Source organism: Oratosquilla oratoria, chromosome 26 (genome assembly GCF_046742065.1).
Source record: "Oratosquilla oratoria isolate Oo_2021 chromosome 26, ASM4674206v1, whole genome shotgun sequence".
Lineage (NCBI taxonomy): Eukaryota > Metazoa > Arthropoda > Malacostraca > Stomatopoda > Squillidae > Oratosquilla > Oratosquilla oratoria.
This window is the reverse complement of record NC_134802.1, coordinates 31,772,518-31,789,371: the sequence shown is the minus strand read 5'-3', so window position 1 is coordinate 31,789,371 and position 16,854 is coordinate 31,772,518. Positions and strand designations below refer to the sequence as shown.

At 41.2% G+C, this 16,854-nt stretch overlaps 1 protein-coding gene across 1 annotated transcript; it reads left to right on the top strand.

Moving 5' to 3' along the window:
* The first annotated feature begins 3,056 nt into the window (after positions 1–3,056).
* On the top strand, positions 3,057–5,860 carry LOC143039438 (uncharacterized). Its single transcript, XM_076209485.1, has 3 exons — positions 3,057–3,206; positions 4,512–4,570; positions 4,956–5,860. The coding sequence occupies exons 1-3, from the start codon at positions 3,180–3,182 to the stop codon at positions 5,191–5,193; spliced, it is 324 nt and encodes a 107-aa protein (XP_076065600.1). The 5' UTR covers positions 3,057–3,179; the 3' UTR covers positions 5,194–5,860.
* The last annotated feature ends 10,994 nt before the right edge of the window (positions 5,861–16,854 follow it).

Genomic DNA, 16,854 nt, shown 5'->3' with positions numbered 1-16,854 from the left:
TGTATGTGTGTGTGTATGTGTGTGTTTATATGTGTGTGTGATTCACCATTCACCATGGTCTTGGATCACGTTTTGGATCGTGATCGACAGTTATTAATCTCCCGGATGATAGCTCAGAGCTCGTAGGACCGATCTATGGGTAAGACTTTGACCTTACATGGACACCCCCCCAACTCCCCACCCACGATTGCTGGAGTAACAACCCGCAGCACAGCGACACTGAAATTATTTCAGCCCTGGGCGAGATTCGAACCTGGACCTGCCGTTGCGGCAGGCGAGAACTCTAACCACTGGCCCGCGAGGTTTGTGTATGTGTGTGTGTGTGTGTGTGTGTGTGTGTGTGTGTGTGTGTGTGTGTGTGTGTGTGTGTGTGTGTGTGTGTGTGTGTGTGCGCGTGTGTGTGTCTGTGTATTTATCTGAAGTGCGCGCGTGTGTCAAGTCACAGCATTACCCATAGATCGGGGATACATAAGCTCCGAGCTCTCATCCGGGAAGGTAATAGATGTCGATCACAAGACCAACACGTGATGCAAGACTGTGGTGGTGGATCACACATAAACAAAACATTAGTTTCCAGTGGAATGACTCAACAATGGTGGAATGACAAAATATCAAATTGAGGAGCGGTTACATCCTCTTTCGTATCCTAATCTATACCTGTCAATCACTTTCGACCTGACGTGTGCCAAGTGGAGATTCTGATCAAGTGACACTCAGTGCCAGCAGCTGGCCACGGAAAGTCCCGGAGGAGTCTGCTGCGGCGTCATGTTCCAACGAGAAAATCAAAGGTGAAGTTTGAGTCACGCTGCAATTTCTCTCTTCCCCTCCCCCCTCTCTCTCTCTCTTTTCATTACTTTCACTCTTTTCTCTCCCCTTTTCAATGTCCCCCTCACGAACCTCTCAAAGCCGTAAAGAAATGGAAGACCTCCCAGCAGAGGAAGAGTTTTTCTGTGGTCGAATCCGCCCTTGCCCCAATTGGAGAGCCAGCATATGTTGCCATTGCTGCCGGTTAACGAGATCAGTCTAGAAAGTTTATGCGAAGTCCTTCACTAACGAGGGAGGGTGGAGGGTGTGGGGCTGCCCCGGAGTTGAATGAAAGAGCCGGGCGGCGTCCAAAAGTAAAAGCGACGTCCGCAACGGAAGTCCATAAGATAGAGGAATGCGCTGCTGGGGCCCCCCGGCGTTTCCTGTTATTCGAGCTGTTACGTGTGACTGCATAAGCTGGAAGTTTATAATTGTCTTATGACGCAACATTGCAAGGCTCCAAGCGACGCAGATGGACTTGAATTCAATCCGGAGGATCTACCTGGCGACAGGCAATTTTAGTCGCCTGAAGGACACCATTCCACCATAAGAGTTCTGTCGCGTTTTTTTTTTTCAGGGTGGGGGGGGGACATGCTTCGATGAAAAAATACAATATTATACAAATAACTTTAACCCCTTCTATACAAACGCTTACTTCACACCCACACACACGTGTATGTGTGTGTGTGTGTACATATTTATGTCGTGGTAAGAGGCCACCTGGCCAACCATACACGCGCGTGCACCTTGCACTCAAACAATGCAGCTCTGGTGATGTACACATCCTCATATCCCTCCTCCTCCTCCTCCTCCTCCTCCTCCTCTCCCTCACCACTCCGATTCTGACATCATGGACCTTTTTTCCAAGGCATTTTTCTTTTCTTTTCTTTTTTTTTTCGTACGTTCATTCTGCTTCTCGGAACATCCTAATCTTTTCTCTCTCTCTCGCTCTCTCTCTCTCTCTCTTACACACACACACACACACACACACACACACACACACACACACACACACACACACACACACGACTTGTGGCGTAGTGGTAGAGTTCCCGGCCGCCACTACGGCGGTCTGGGTTCGAATCCCACCCAGGGCTGAAATAATATCAGTATCGCTGCGCTGCGAGTCGTTACTCCAACTCGTGGGAGGGGGTTGTGTGCGTGTGTGCGTGTAAGATCGCAGGATTACCCATAGATCGGTCATATATAAGCTCTGAGCTCTCATCCGTGAGGGAAATAGCTGTCGATCGAGAGTTCAACACGTGATCCAGAACCATGGTGAGTCTCACACACACACACAGCATTGCTTCACTGTAAGCCGACACTCCAACTCCGATGGGCAAGGAATTGCGCGCGCGCGCACTCGTGTGTGTGTGTGTGTGTGTGTGTGTGTGTGTGTGTGTGTGTGTGTGTGTGTGTGTGTGTGTGTGTGTGTGTGTAAGGTTACAGCATTACCCATATATCAGGCCATCCATAAGCTCTCATCTGATGAAGTAATAGCTATCGATCACGAGTCCAGCACGTGATCCAAGACTGTGGTCAACAGGCACACACGCCCTCCCACCTGTCCGTCTGCGCCTCGCTGGCACGCGCGACTTGGCCGAGGCAGCCACTTTGTTTTGATCAAAAAATTCCTTATACACGAGCGTACTTCCGTAATAGTATTTTCCCTTGTGCAAGCTTCTACAACCTTTCATTATCCATATTTTACTTTTATCACGCCTTTTCAGTAACTATTCCTTCTTACTACAGCAATGGCGTCCTACGTAGTCTGACATCCCACAAGGTCAGATATTGGATAAAGAGTAAATGCATGAATAGATCAGTTCATCATTAGATTGAAATTAACAAGTAGTCAGATATTGGATAAAGAGTAAATGCATGAATAGATCAGTTCATCATTAGATTGAAATTAACAAGTGGTCAGATATTGGATAAAGAGTAAATGCATGAATAGATCAGCTCATCATTAGATTGAAATTAACAAGTATTCAAAAGAACGAGTTAACTATCCTAGATATACTTAAAGTCGAAAAACATGAATAAACAGGTAAATACATGACTAGATCTATAGAAGAAGAATTAAAAAGTAATTGGTTTTCATAATTTTCGTCTAACTGCCACTTTCCCACATAGCAACACCGCCTTGCTCATTCCCCTCCTGTCCTACGCCATTTCCCTTCCACTCCCACTAGGCCTTTCCCGACCTCCGCCTCCATCAGCAACGGTTTTCCAAGAACTCGGGAACGTTGGAGGGAGTGGGGGACAGGGCACCACGACTATATCAACGCCGGCGAGCGCCAAGGGAGTCAGTCTCACTCGCAATACGAACCTCTCGACAAGACGCAGCAACAGAATCTCATAAGACAACAAACATGAACTTCGTTACAGTCCAAGCTTTTGTAAGTGAACATGGACCAGTTGTAAAACGTTGTTAGATTGTGCCGCGTCGCCTCTCACAATCAGTAAGAAATTTTAATGTGAACAAATAAGCGTGTTACACACACATACACACGCGCTCACGCACACGCACACACACACACACACACACACACACACACACACACGGCTCGGTGGCGGATTGGTAAAGCACTGGCCTCACAAGCCAGAGAACCGGGGTTCGATTCCCCGGTCGGGCGGAGATAAGTTGGGTTTGTCTCCTTTCACGTGTAGCCCCTGTTCACCTAGCAGCGAGTAGGTACGGGACGTTAGTCAAGGAGTTGTGACCTTGCTGTCCCGGTGTGTGGTGTGTGAATGGTCTCAGACCTACCCAGAGATCGGCTAATAAGGAGCTCTGAGCTCACTGCCGTAGGGTGGTGTCTGGCTGTCTCGACAGAGACTGCAGCAGATCCGAGGTGAATACACACACACACACACACATATATATATATATATATATATATATATATGTATATATATATATATATATATATATATATATATATATATACACTGTGTGTACAACACTGAATGGTCCCGTGATTAGAGATACATTTTAACAACCACAATGCACTTTAATTCTAAGCCATCAAGGCCGACATGCAGAAATTGAAATGTGGTACTGCCAAAGACTCGAACCCCAGCATCCTCATGACAAGTGCGGTAGTGACTTACCAGCTCAGTTGGTAAGTCACTACAGCACTTGTCATGAGGATGCTGGGGTTCGAGTCCTTGGCAGTACCACATTTCAATTTCTGCATGTCAGCCTCGATGGCTTAGAATTAAAGTGCATTGTGGTTGTTAAATATATATATATATATATATATATATATATATATATATATATATATATAATCACACCCACCAGTCGCAGCGACTCGAACCCGGGACCTCAAGGTTAGCAGATCAGCCTACTACCGTCTTGCTGCGCAAAGGGTATGGAAAGAATAGACGCCTGCTACGAACTATAGGCGATGAATCGGTGCCGACCGCATGTGCGGCTCGTCCATCTGAACACTTAGCCGATCCCCAGTCCCATCAGCGGGCATATTGACACGGTGGAAGTCATAAGATGGTTGGGGGAATTCTGATTACTCTACATAGTGGGGTATGATGGACCCTCCCTCTGGAAAAGAGTCTACATTTGACAAGTACACGTAACACGTTGGAAGAGGTGACCTTAGATTTGGCACAGATTATGACACATAACATTTCGGTAAAGGGGACTTTGGTTCATGTTTAATAATACGATTTCCTTACTTTTTCAGTTGCTGGCGGTTGTGTTGGGTATCCTGGTCGCCGTGGCTGAGTCCCGTAGTCCGTACAGGTGAGTTAAAGAAAGTTTCTTGTTTTTTTTTATTCATCGTTTCCATTACGTGTCGCCTTTGTTGTCATTGTGTCTTCGTTACCTTTATCGTCATTGTTTAATTATGATGATTACTGTAGCACGGTGATGGAAATAATGGTTATTGTGATGGTATGGGTGACTGGGACGATAGTGATGATGATGATGATGATGATGATGATGACGTTGACAATGATGATGACGATGGCGACGACGACGATGATCATGATGACGATGATATTGATTACGATGATGACGTTGACTATAATGGCAACGGCATCCCCACTATCACAAGACCCCCATTTGATTATTTTTAGCCTGCACCTCAAGCACAGGACTTAAATCTTCCTTTTTCTCCCCCCACCAGGGAGGCCTACCCAGTCCGTCGGCGCAGTCCAGCGGCGATCCCACGACCTGCCTTCGGCTACTCCGGCAATGACAACAACTTGGACGACTTTCTGGAGCAGCGTCCCATCGTCTTCCCCATCACTACCAATGAGGGGAATCGCTTCAACTACAACTACCCCTCGATCTACCCACGACCACTCCCTAGCCATCCACTCAAAATGCCATCCTACTACCGACCCAGGCCTTCCAGGTGGTAGATCGTCAGCTACCACTCGTCACGCAAACCATCTGCCATCCAACAGAAGGACGAAGAACCATCTCGCACATCAACATCCCGTGACGTCACCCAGCAGCCCGCCAACGTTCATTGATTTCGGTCCTGAACGGGGGATGACGTCGTCAATCCTGAGTGCTGAGCTGACCTCTTGCGAATGATGGAGCTTCGTATGCTCAGATTACTTTAGCTTCTTCACTAGCAAAGGTGCAGCAGAGATTCAAGAACAAAAACGAGCCTCATTCGGGATCAGAAAGGCAGGGCGGCCAACCGTCACAGAAAGAGCTACGGGAACCACAAACTGAATGCAGTCGACTACAGACGATAAGAACTCAGAATCTTCGAGGGATGGCAAACAGACGATGCAAAAACTTCTTTAGATTATACAGCTGAAAAAAAATCTGGCAGTTATAGTTTTAGTCACGGAAATAAACAAGAATCTTCATGTGTTCATTCTATGATTCTTGGAAAGTGACAATGCGACAATTTTTTGTTTCTTTTTGCTCGATACTAAGACTGTGAAACAGATAGTGTCGAGGAACAATTTTTTTCAACTTTGCATTAATATATCCAATGAACCACTCTATTTTCACTTTGTTATCAGTATCATGTATCATCAATGAGTTTATATTAAACTTATGTATCACCTATTTGATCTATTTTTTCGAATCCTGTCTAAGAGAAATTATGCCTTCGAAGAAAATTAATCGTTTGTTTTCCAAACGAGAAAGAGGTTCACCTATTTAATTTCCTACCTGTGTTTTTATGTACTAATTTAACTATGCAGTTATTCATCTTCATTTTTTCACATTTTTCTCGTGTCTACATCTGACGACTAAGGTGTTTCTTGTTGGTCTATTTCTTGCTCTCCTGAGGTGAACTCAAGTTAAAACGATACACACTGACGGTGATTAATGCCAAGCGACTTCATTCAGTCGAGAGTGAAAATCCTGTCTACCTGAAAGTTGAGCTTAAACTATCTTCACATGCATGTGCGCCTTGGATCCCTTGTGTATCAACCTGGTTAAGCTATCGGATTAAGACAAAGTCAACCCCTTAGTGATCGCGTGCTACCCCCGCAAGAAATAAATAAATAAATAAATAAATTAATAGATAAATAAATAAATAAAATATAATAATAATAATAATAATAATAATAATAATAATAATAATAATAATAATAATAATAATAATAATAATAATAATAATAATAATAATAATAATAATAATAATAATAATGATAACAATAGTAATGATAATAATAATAATAATAATAATAATAATAATAATAATAATAATAATAATAATAATAATAATAATAATAATAATAATAATAATAATAATAATAATAATAATAGTAATAATAATAATGATAATAATAATAATAATGATAATAATGATGATGATGATGATGATGATGATAATAGGTAAATAAATAATTAGATAAATGAATAAATAAATAAATAAACAAATGAAACAATATAAGTACATATAAAACATACCTGACCCTCACGAGCCTATAACAGTTCCGGCTGCTACGACGACGCACACGGATGTCGTTCTGGCCGGTGACTTCACTCATCACAGGGTGGAAGAGATAATGATAATAATAATAATAATAGTAATGATAATAATAATAACAATGATGATAACAATAACAATAACAATAATAATAGTAATAGTAATGATAATAATAATAATAATAATAATAATAATAATAATAATAATAATAATAATAATAATAATAATAATAATAATAATAATAATAATAATAATAATAATAATAATAATGATAACAATAATAGCAGCAATAATGATAATAATAATAATAATAATAATAATAATAATAATAATAAAAATAAAAATAATAATAATAGCAATAATAATAATAATAATAATAATAATAACAATAATAATAATAACAATAATAATAATAATAATAATAATAATAACAATAATAATAACAACAATAATAACAATAACAACAATAATAACAATAATAATAATAACAATAATAACAATAATAACAATAATAACAATAATAATAATAATAATAATAATAATAATAATAATAATAATAATAATAATAATAATAATAATAATAATAATAATAATAACAATAACAATAACAATAATAATAATAATAATAATAATAATAATAATAATAATAATAATAATAATAATAATAATAATAATAATAATAATAATAATAATAATAATGATAATAATGAATGATAATAATAATAATAATAATTATAATAATGATAATAATAATGACAATGATAATAATAATGATAATAATGATAATAATAATAATAATAATATGAAAATAATAACAATGATAATAATAATAATAATAATAATAATAATAATAATAATAATAATAATAATAATAATAATAATAATAATAATAATAATAATAATAATAATAATAATAATAATAATAATAATAATAATAATAATAATAATAATAATAATAATAATAATAATAATGATAATGATAATAATAATAATGATAATAGTAATAATAATAATTATAATAATAATAATGATAACAATAATAGGGAGGTAGCCAAGCCAAAAGGCACGTGTGTTAGCCTCCTATGTTGTATATTGTACATGCGTGTTGTTAGATTGGGAAATGTATGTTTTTCCTTTTTATAAATATTATGTAATTGTACATTGTTATTATTGTATATATTTTTAATATTTTATAAATATGTATAAGAAAGGGGAACCAAGTGTTATGCTCGCTCATTCGACGAGTTCCCGCCTAAGCTTTGCGGCGCAGCGGCGGCAGTTCCGAGCTGATAGTCATTGTAAACACGTGTAAATGGTTAAAGTTTACCGCCGAACAACTCTACTTTCATTTAAGATTTAGCCACACACGTACCCATTCCACTCCCACCCATTCCACTCCCACCCATTCCACTCCCACCCATCCCACTCCCACCCATTCCACTCCCACCCATTCCACTCCCACCCATTCCACTCCCACCCATTCCACTCCCACCCATTCCACTCCCACCCATTCCACTCCCACCCATTCCACTCCCACCCATTCCACTCCCACCCATTCCACTCCCACCCATTCCACTCCCACCCATTCCACTCCCACCCATTCCACTCCCACCCATTCCACTCCCACCCATTCCACTCCCACACATTCCACTCCCACACATTCCACTCCCACACATTCCACTCCCACACATTCCACTCCCACCCATTCCACTCCCACACATTCCACTCCCATCCACCATCCTTTCCTCCTTCTCATTTTACCTCTTCGTGAATGAAGGGTCATTGCTGTATCCTCCCGCCCGCTGCCCTGGGTCAGATGCAATGTAGGAAGACACAATACACCCACGGAAAGGCCGCTCCTCTTAATAGGTGACCCCCCATCACTGTCCCTTCATACGGGAAAAGAGAAGACGGGGAGAAATCCCTTCGGACTGCGTCAAAATATCATTCACACATAACCACTCACAACCCCCCATCCCCCGCCTCTCCCGTCCTTGCATCATACTATCATCCATACACAGCCATTCTCCACTCACCCCTATCATCGACCTTCTCCCTTTCTTGCTCAACAGACATTCACCTCTTGCTCAAAGACCCTTTCACTCCATCCATCCATCTCATCCTCGGTCGTCTCCTCAAATTCACTCCACCCACATCTGCCTTCCACACCTCTTTTACTAAACTTTCTTCACTCATTCTTTCCATGTGTCCAAACCACTCCAGTACTCTTTCATCAGTCCTATCTGCCATCTCCTTTTCCACCCCCGTTCTCCTCCTCACCTCCTCGTTTCTCACTCTATCCAACCTTGTAACTCACACTATACTTCTCAGATATTTCATCTCAAACACATATAAACTTTTCCTTTCTGCCTTTCTTAAATTGTCACTGCCCCATACAGTGTTGTCGGCACAGTCACCCCTTCATACAATTTCCTCTTTGCAGCCATTCCCAGATGCCTATTTCTCATGACCCTTTTTAATCCCCCAAACCATTTACTTGCTCCAATTTACTTCCTCCTCCTCCCCTACTCTTTCCTTTCCTGCTACATGCGACCCCAAATACCTAAAGCGAACCACTTCCTCCAGCATTTCTCCTTTAAGATTTCCAACTCTCTCACCACCCAGCTTTTACCCACATTTACCTTCCACTTTCTCCTGTCGCATGTCTCCCCAAATTTTCCACTCCTGACTCCACTTGTAAACTTGATTCATATCATTTTGCAACAATATACAATACTCCTCGCTTCTCACCCTCTTCATGATTTTTGAATCGTCAGCAAATAGGTTTGCATAGCTATCCATTTCTTTTGTCATGCCATTAAAATATACGAGGAATATTATGTGTGTGTGTGTGTGTTTATTTACCTAGTTGTATTATACGGGAAGGGAGCTATGCTAGTAGTAACCCGTCTTTGTATCTCTCAGCATCAAGTTTGTGTGTGTGTGCGCGCGCGCTCGCATGTGACGTGCTGGCGCCCACGCCTGTGAAAGTTACGTTTGCGCGTGCGTGTTTTGTCTGTCATTGTACTTGAATGACCTTCACGCATACACAAAAGAATATATATCTTCAGGGCATGCAGCTGGACCCTATGCTTATCAACTCTTCCCGTGCCGTATAATCCTTTCCCATTTCTTTTGGCTGCCGTTTGAAGGCAAATTCAGTCTTCATCGTGACATCATCAAAACACAAGCTACCTCGACCAATCTCTCCCGGACTGGGTGGGATCTTTCTCATGAAAAATTTTTGTTCCCATTGAATTATTTCATCCATCTCCTTGGCACGCCTTCCTTCCTTTTCGGGGGGGCAAAGGAGGGGGAGGGGTCAGCGTGGGGAATCCTAGAGTAACCGGTTTTGGTGGAAAGCCAAGAACGGCGTACTTCAGGCGCGCAAGAGGTCATCGGAGAGGCGCACTGGCATTTCCGACCCCTGATTGAACTCGCCCTCTAGAGGACCGGGTGCCTCCGCGCCAATCAACAGTATAGGATAAGGGTGGGCAACTCTTGGCGCGCGTGCCATACCTGACACACTAACGACTTTTTGTCCGGCACGTGAAACCCAGAGTTCACCTTAAAACTAACAACTAATAAATATCCAACTTCTTTTGTATGAGCATTAGTAACCGCATGCAGCGATGGACAGCGGATTTGGACCCTAGGGGTTGAAAGGAGGAGGCTTATACTCGTATGGAAGCTTACAATTTTACTCCACTGACACGTGAAAATATTTTGTATCAGAGATTTGGCTGGTTTTGGCCCCCACACTTAAAAATGTTGCCCACCTCTGGTATAGGGGATCTACATTCGTCTAGTTCTTCGTTCTGTGGGCGATGGAGGAGTCACGCATCACGATTAAGATTTCTCAGACATTAGATCGTTTGATGTTAGCCTAATATATATATATATATATATATATATATATATATATATATATATATATGTGTATATAAATATATATATCTTGATGGTGTATTAGTCTAGTCACTCGGCACTGGTAACGTTCTCGCCGCATAGGTTCGAATCCTCGGGCATACCACGTTACAATTTCTGCATGTGCCTAGATGGCTTAGAATTAAAGTGCATTGTGGTTGATATATATATATATATATATATATATATATATATATATATATCATATATATATGTATATATATGTATATATATATTATATATATATATATATATATATATATATATATATATATATATTTGACAAAGATTTCAGAGAAATTATTTGGATGATGGAGAACATAAACGCAGGGGAAATCACGGAATCCTAATCACTCTTACGTTCCGTTTACGTAGGAACTTCTTCAGGCATTGTACGGAAAATTGTAGGTGTTTATAAATTGCTTGTCTTGGATCTGCTGATTATTGGGAACCATAATGTGGAAATATAATCTAGGGTGGTTGTTATGAGCTCTTCATAGTAATTGTTTTTTATTTTATTTATTTATTTATTTTATTCAGCGCTAGTGATGTTTTTAGCCATTATCATTATTTTTCTTTACTTGCTGTTTTTCGCTGTCAGGTCTTTAACACGTGGGCTGAATGTCATATCAGTATGTTAGGCCCAGAATTATCGGGTCTCTTTATAGTACTGTAAAAGGGTTTGCCCATTTGATTTTACTACAGCGTGGTAAAATTAAATGGCCAAACATTTCCATTAGAAAGAAATGGGAAAATATTTTGAAACATTCAAAGTAAACAAAAGGAAGTATAGTTTTGAATAAGTAGAGGAATCTAACGGGGGAGTTAGTTGGAGGATGGTATTACAGTCCATGGTCCCAGTTCTCTTTTGCAGGATACCCACACGCCCTCAGGAACCTGGCCATGGCCACCAGCTCATCCCATAAGTCACTCTGGGAAGAGAGCTGTCTGGAATGAGTACAAGACAACATAGTATAATGTGCTTTGTGCTACAACTAAGGTATTTCCTGTCTGTAGGTTATATATTAGTAAATAATTTGAAGAATGCCTCATTAGTGTCAGAGTGTGACAGTGCCACTATAGCATATATTCAGTTGGTTTGATGGCTTGCAGTTATGAAGACTCGAATTCGGTCCACATCAACTGGAGCCTACCACTTGTTCTAGTTTCCTGAATACATAAAGATGGCATCTTTTGTTATAGCTAAACTCCCCATAATAAAAAAAAAGGAATATATATTTCTAGGGATGAATTAGACATATACATATATCTATATACTTTTATAGCTTTATTTAAGAGTAAACAACATAGCACTGGAAAGTATAGTCTGTTCCATTTGACAATGTCAATACAGCTCCACAGCTTTCTTGTTTGTGACTGATTGCTGTTCTCTCAAACAGATGATAAAGTGCTGCAAAATTTGGTCTCTGCTGAGGACAATGTCACTTTATCCAATCACTTATCATTTACGTGTGCCCCAACTCAAGTCAACATTTGCCTTAGCTGAAGTCAATGTGTACCTCCAAATGATCAGTTAAGCACATGAAGGAGGAATACGATAGTCATAGCATGGGGCCTCACGAATCTATCCACTGTGGTGATAATGTGGGTAACGCACTACATGGCGGTGGGGGACAACTTGGGCATGATGACTAACTTTACCATAGTTGCCGACGTGGGGATGAGGCACCCCATGGGAATGGGACGACACGTGGACATGTGGGACGACAGGCCTGTGGCTGCAAGAGAAATTCAAGCTATTTAATTGGAAATCTAAAACAATATTCTTTAGGTCTATAATGGGCACACACAAGTAAGCATGCATGCATAAGGAGCCCGTGAAAAAAGTTGGTAACCTTAGAAAACCTTGAAGTTTCCTTGCCAGGAATCAAAACATCAGGGTCACAGACCTGCTATCTGTATCCAGAATCTTCACTTCATCTGGTCTTACACTATGAAATCTTCTTTCCTAATTCACTCAACTTCCCTTATTGCACATTGAACAGAACCAACAACCCAGATGAAACACTTCATACTATCCTCCCTGACCCCTGGGGCTTTCGCCGGCTCTGACCATAAGACCTGGGTAGAAATATATGCCAACCAAGTACCAGTCTCACATCTCACTGTCCTTGATACACCCCCATAAAGAACAAACCATACGAAATTCCGTAAAGCACTCATTTTCTGTCATATTGTAGTTTCTTAGACCTTCCGAGTCCTTTAGGCCCAAGTGGAATAGGAAATGAGTCTTAAATATTTTCTCAAGTGCAAGCCCTAATATTTTACATAGAGATGAGATTGGAGTTGGAGATGGGTAAAGGTGTATGTGTGTGTGTGTGTGTGTGTGTGTGTGTGTGTGTGTGTGTGTGTGTGTGTGTGTGTGTGTGTGTGTGTGTGTGTGTGTGTGTGTGTGTATTTATATACTTGTATTTTACGGGAAGGGAAGATATCGTCGTGTGTGTTTATATGTGTACACGTTCACATGTGTCCGCTTTCTCATTCCCGAAGATCCCAATGTGGATAGACCCAAGAGAGAGTAATGGACTACTGTGTGTATGTGTGTGTGTGTGTGTGTGTGTGTGTGTGTGTGTGTGTGTGTGTGTGTGTGTGTGTGTGTGTGTGTGTGTGTGTGTGTGTGTGTGTGTGTGTCTGGTTGTGTGTGTGTGTGTGTGTGTGTGTGTGTGTGTGTGTACACGTTGACATGTGTGTGTGTGTGTGTGTGTGTGTGTGTGTGTACACGTTCACATGTGTGTGTATGTGTGTGTGCGTGTGTGTGTGTGTGTGTGTGTGTGTGTGTGTGTGTGTGTGTGTGTGTGTGTGTGTGTGTGTGTGTGTGTGTGTGTGTGTGTATTTGCAGGGAAACGATGAAAATTAACATTTGGCTTACTTCCTCTTTGGTTTGAGCCACAACCCTTAATGGCACAATAAGCCATATTGTCAAGATCTATATATACCGGTATATATAGATCTTCATTGTCAGAATATAACTAATTGCTTGGAGCGGTGCGAGCGGAGGCAGCAACATATCCATGCAACGAACCAGCTACAACTAACAGCGATGGGACTCGCGAACCCCACTTTGACCAGCCCGGTGACGTCACGGGCCCGCTGCGCCAACACCCTCGAAATTCGGTCGGAAGTGGTTATACCTGGTATATATAAACCTTGGGATAAGCAAGCTCACGACGGAGGCCCAGTGACTATTCTGTTACGGTAACGGTGGAGGCATTGTTCCATTTGTTGGGGAAGTAACTGCCACGCATCACTAGGTCAAACTATTATAAGGCATCGGTGAGGCTTATCGCCCTGTTGTGGGGGATGGGGCGGAGGGGAGCAGCAGGAGGACTGGATGGATTTGGGAGGGCTGCTGTTCCCTCCCTTCAACTGATGGGTTATTTGTTTTGTTACTGTAGCCGCTAAGTGGGTGCACCTTGCTGGAGGTGGGAGCTTTGTTGGTGGTGAAGCGGTAGTTGTCTTTTCCGAGAGAATAGGAGCGCCTAACCTTTTGTCCCGAACCGTAAACAAAAGTGTTGAAGAAGTTAAGGTTACTAAACTGATTTATATATACTATTCCAGAATCGTGATATGAGTAGGTGAGGCGCTTACGCCTAGTCGTTTCCATATCCGTCGATTTTACTCGATACGCTCGTGCGGGAATAGTTGTTGTTGTTGTCGTTCCCTAGACTATCTGTCCGAGCAGTCCCGTTCGGGAATAGTTGATCAAGAGTTTTGATCAACTTCGGGAATAGTTTATCAAAACTCTTGTGTGTGTGGAAAAACATCGGGAGTAAACCTCAGGGAAATGAGCCTCAGTCATTTGTGTCTGAACCAAGAGAAAAATACACTACAGAAGAACACCATATACCGGAGGTCCTATTGACTCTGATGCACTAACAACTGTGCTCAAAAAGTATCGCTCGTTTATTATACCATACAAGTGATACGAATATTTATGAAATACTAATTGAATACCAGCTAAATCATGAAAGTGAACCTACATGACTGAATTCTTGTGTATGATATCAAGCTTGCTAGAAGGTACGACAAGTGCTCAAAATGAAATATTTGTGAAAAGTCGACTTTTAGCAGAATTGTTATTTTTGTAAACAAAACCTCATGACCATGAATTCTCTTGGACCAAAAAATGGGGGAAGTCTTGGCGACCAAAATATTGCTATTATCGTTTCGTAATTTCTAAAGGTGGCCTCTCACGGAACTAAATCTGAACAACAGCTGCTTCGATTTGGATTCCCGCTGCTCAGATCGACCAACGCGTATCAAGATTCAAGATGCGTGCAGCTCGTCGAGACCATACTTTGCTCAAATTCTGTGCTGTTCATATCTGTAGTCAGATGCGCTTCCTAATATTTCTTACATTATCATATAAACGGAAGATATTGTACAACAAATATTATATAAGTTAATGTGTTTAGAATAAGATATCATTAGCTTGAGGCTACTTGAATATCATTATCAATGTGAATACAATAACTAATAAGCTATCGCTCACCCGACTACCCAAGACACAACAAACAAACAAACACCCAATGAATTTGCCGCACTTCATCCTTCCTCATTTGGGTATTTTTTTTGTTTTCATTATGTGAAGTTGAACCAAACTCAACAACTCGCATGATGCCAGCTTTCTGTAGTTTGTTTATTCGGTGGTACTCATTCAATGTAGATTTGCCTTCCGAACATAATTATCGCACAAGGTTTTAGACGGGCGTGGCCATTATCTTTTCTTTAACCTTTATATGATTCTAATCGCCCATCAACGAACAGCCACCGAAACACAGGCTGAAATTGTACTGGTTAACGTGGGGGTCATGATTGTGGTTTAGAAGAGCTGACAAACGTTTTGTTTGCGTTGCTCAAACTTGCAGCAAACCAAAGACAAATGTGACGCGAAACTGCCTTTTTGCTTGCTCAGACTGATTTGGTCCCGTGTCAAGCCACCGAACCGTTGGTCAAGACATTTCTCGGCAGTGCTCACATGTCTCAGCATTCAAATGAATTTTGTGTTACACAACGAAGTAAGTCATGGTTCCAAATGTAAGAAGTCGCATTGTTCTTTCATACACACCAAGGATTCTGGCCTTTGGAGCAGTCTCGCCATAGCGCGAGGACACCCAGGCTTTGTACTTGGCGGGTATAGTAAGTTAATAATAATTGATAGATAAATAAATAAACAAGCAAATAGAATATTTTCTCTAGACCATACTATGTGGGTAAGAATTTAGTGTGAAAGAAGATTGGTAGCTCACCCATGATGCCCATAGTACCGGCCTGCTTGTGTCGAGGTGAGTAGAGACGCCATCATCACGGTTGCTACCAGCATCTGCAAAAAGAGAAACAAAAGTTTAAATCTAATCAAATGTTATACGTATGAAAAGCACTGGGAAAATGATAAGAGTAGTCCAAAGGTTTTCGTCTATCAACACACACACATATAGTTGTTTGTACTTACCATAGCTCTGACTACTTGAGTGAAGGAGACCATCTTGGCTGAGGACGTTTGAGCTGAGGGTAATGAGACGAAACAGCGTTGGACTTGCGATCTGTTCCAAGTGTGTGGCCTCCCGCCTTTATATGCTTAGACCCAGGCAGTACAGGGGAGTCCCCCTACACCGTAGGCCTAAAGGTATCTGGACAGGATCAGGGGGGTGGGGGAGTGGGGGGCGACCCGGTCGCTTGGTGAAAGTCGCTCCCATGACTGCTGCCTGCCCGACCCGGGAAAAACATTCCCCCCCACCCCCGGGCCCTCGGACGTTGTCCCTCCAATTCTTGGGCCCCATTTCATCACCATCGTCTTCCTTCTCCTCTCTTCTTCTCCCCTTCCTCATTATTATCGTCTTCTTTCTCCCTTCTTCCCCCCTACCCCTTTTCATCATCATTGTTTTCTCCTTTCTCTCGCTCTCCTCCTCCACCTTTTTAATCGCCATGGTCTTCTTTTTCCCCTCATCTCCTCTTCCTCCTCATCTCCTTATCATAATGATCTTCTATCTCCACACTCATCCTCATCCTCATCCTCCTCTTTTTTCCCCACCCCTCCCTCTCTCTCAATCTGTCTTATTTCTTGTATGATAATACTGTTTACTATATCTTCATTAGTAAAGAAAGTATATATTTTAAAATATTACCTTGTCTAGTTTCGCATGTTCATTTCTGTTTGCGAACGTTTGTGTTGATT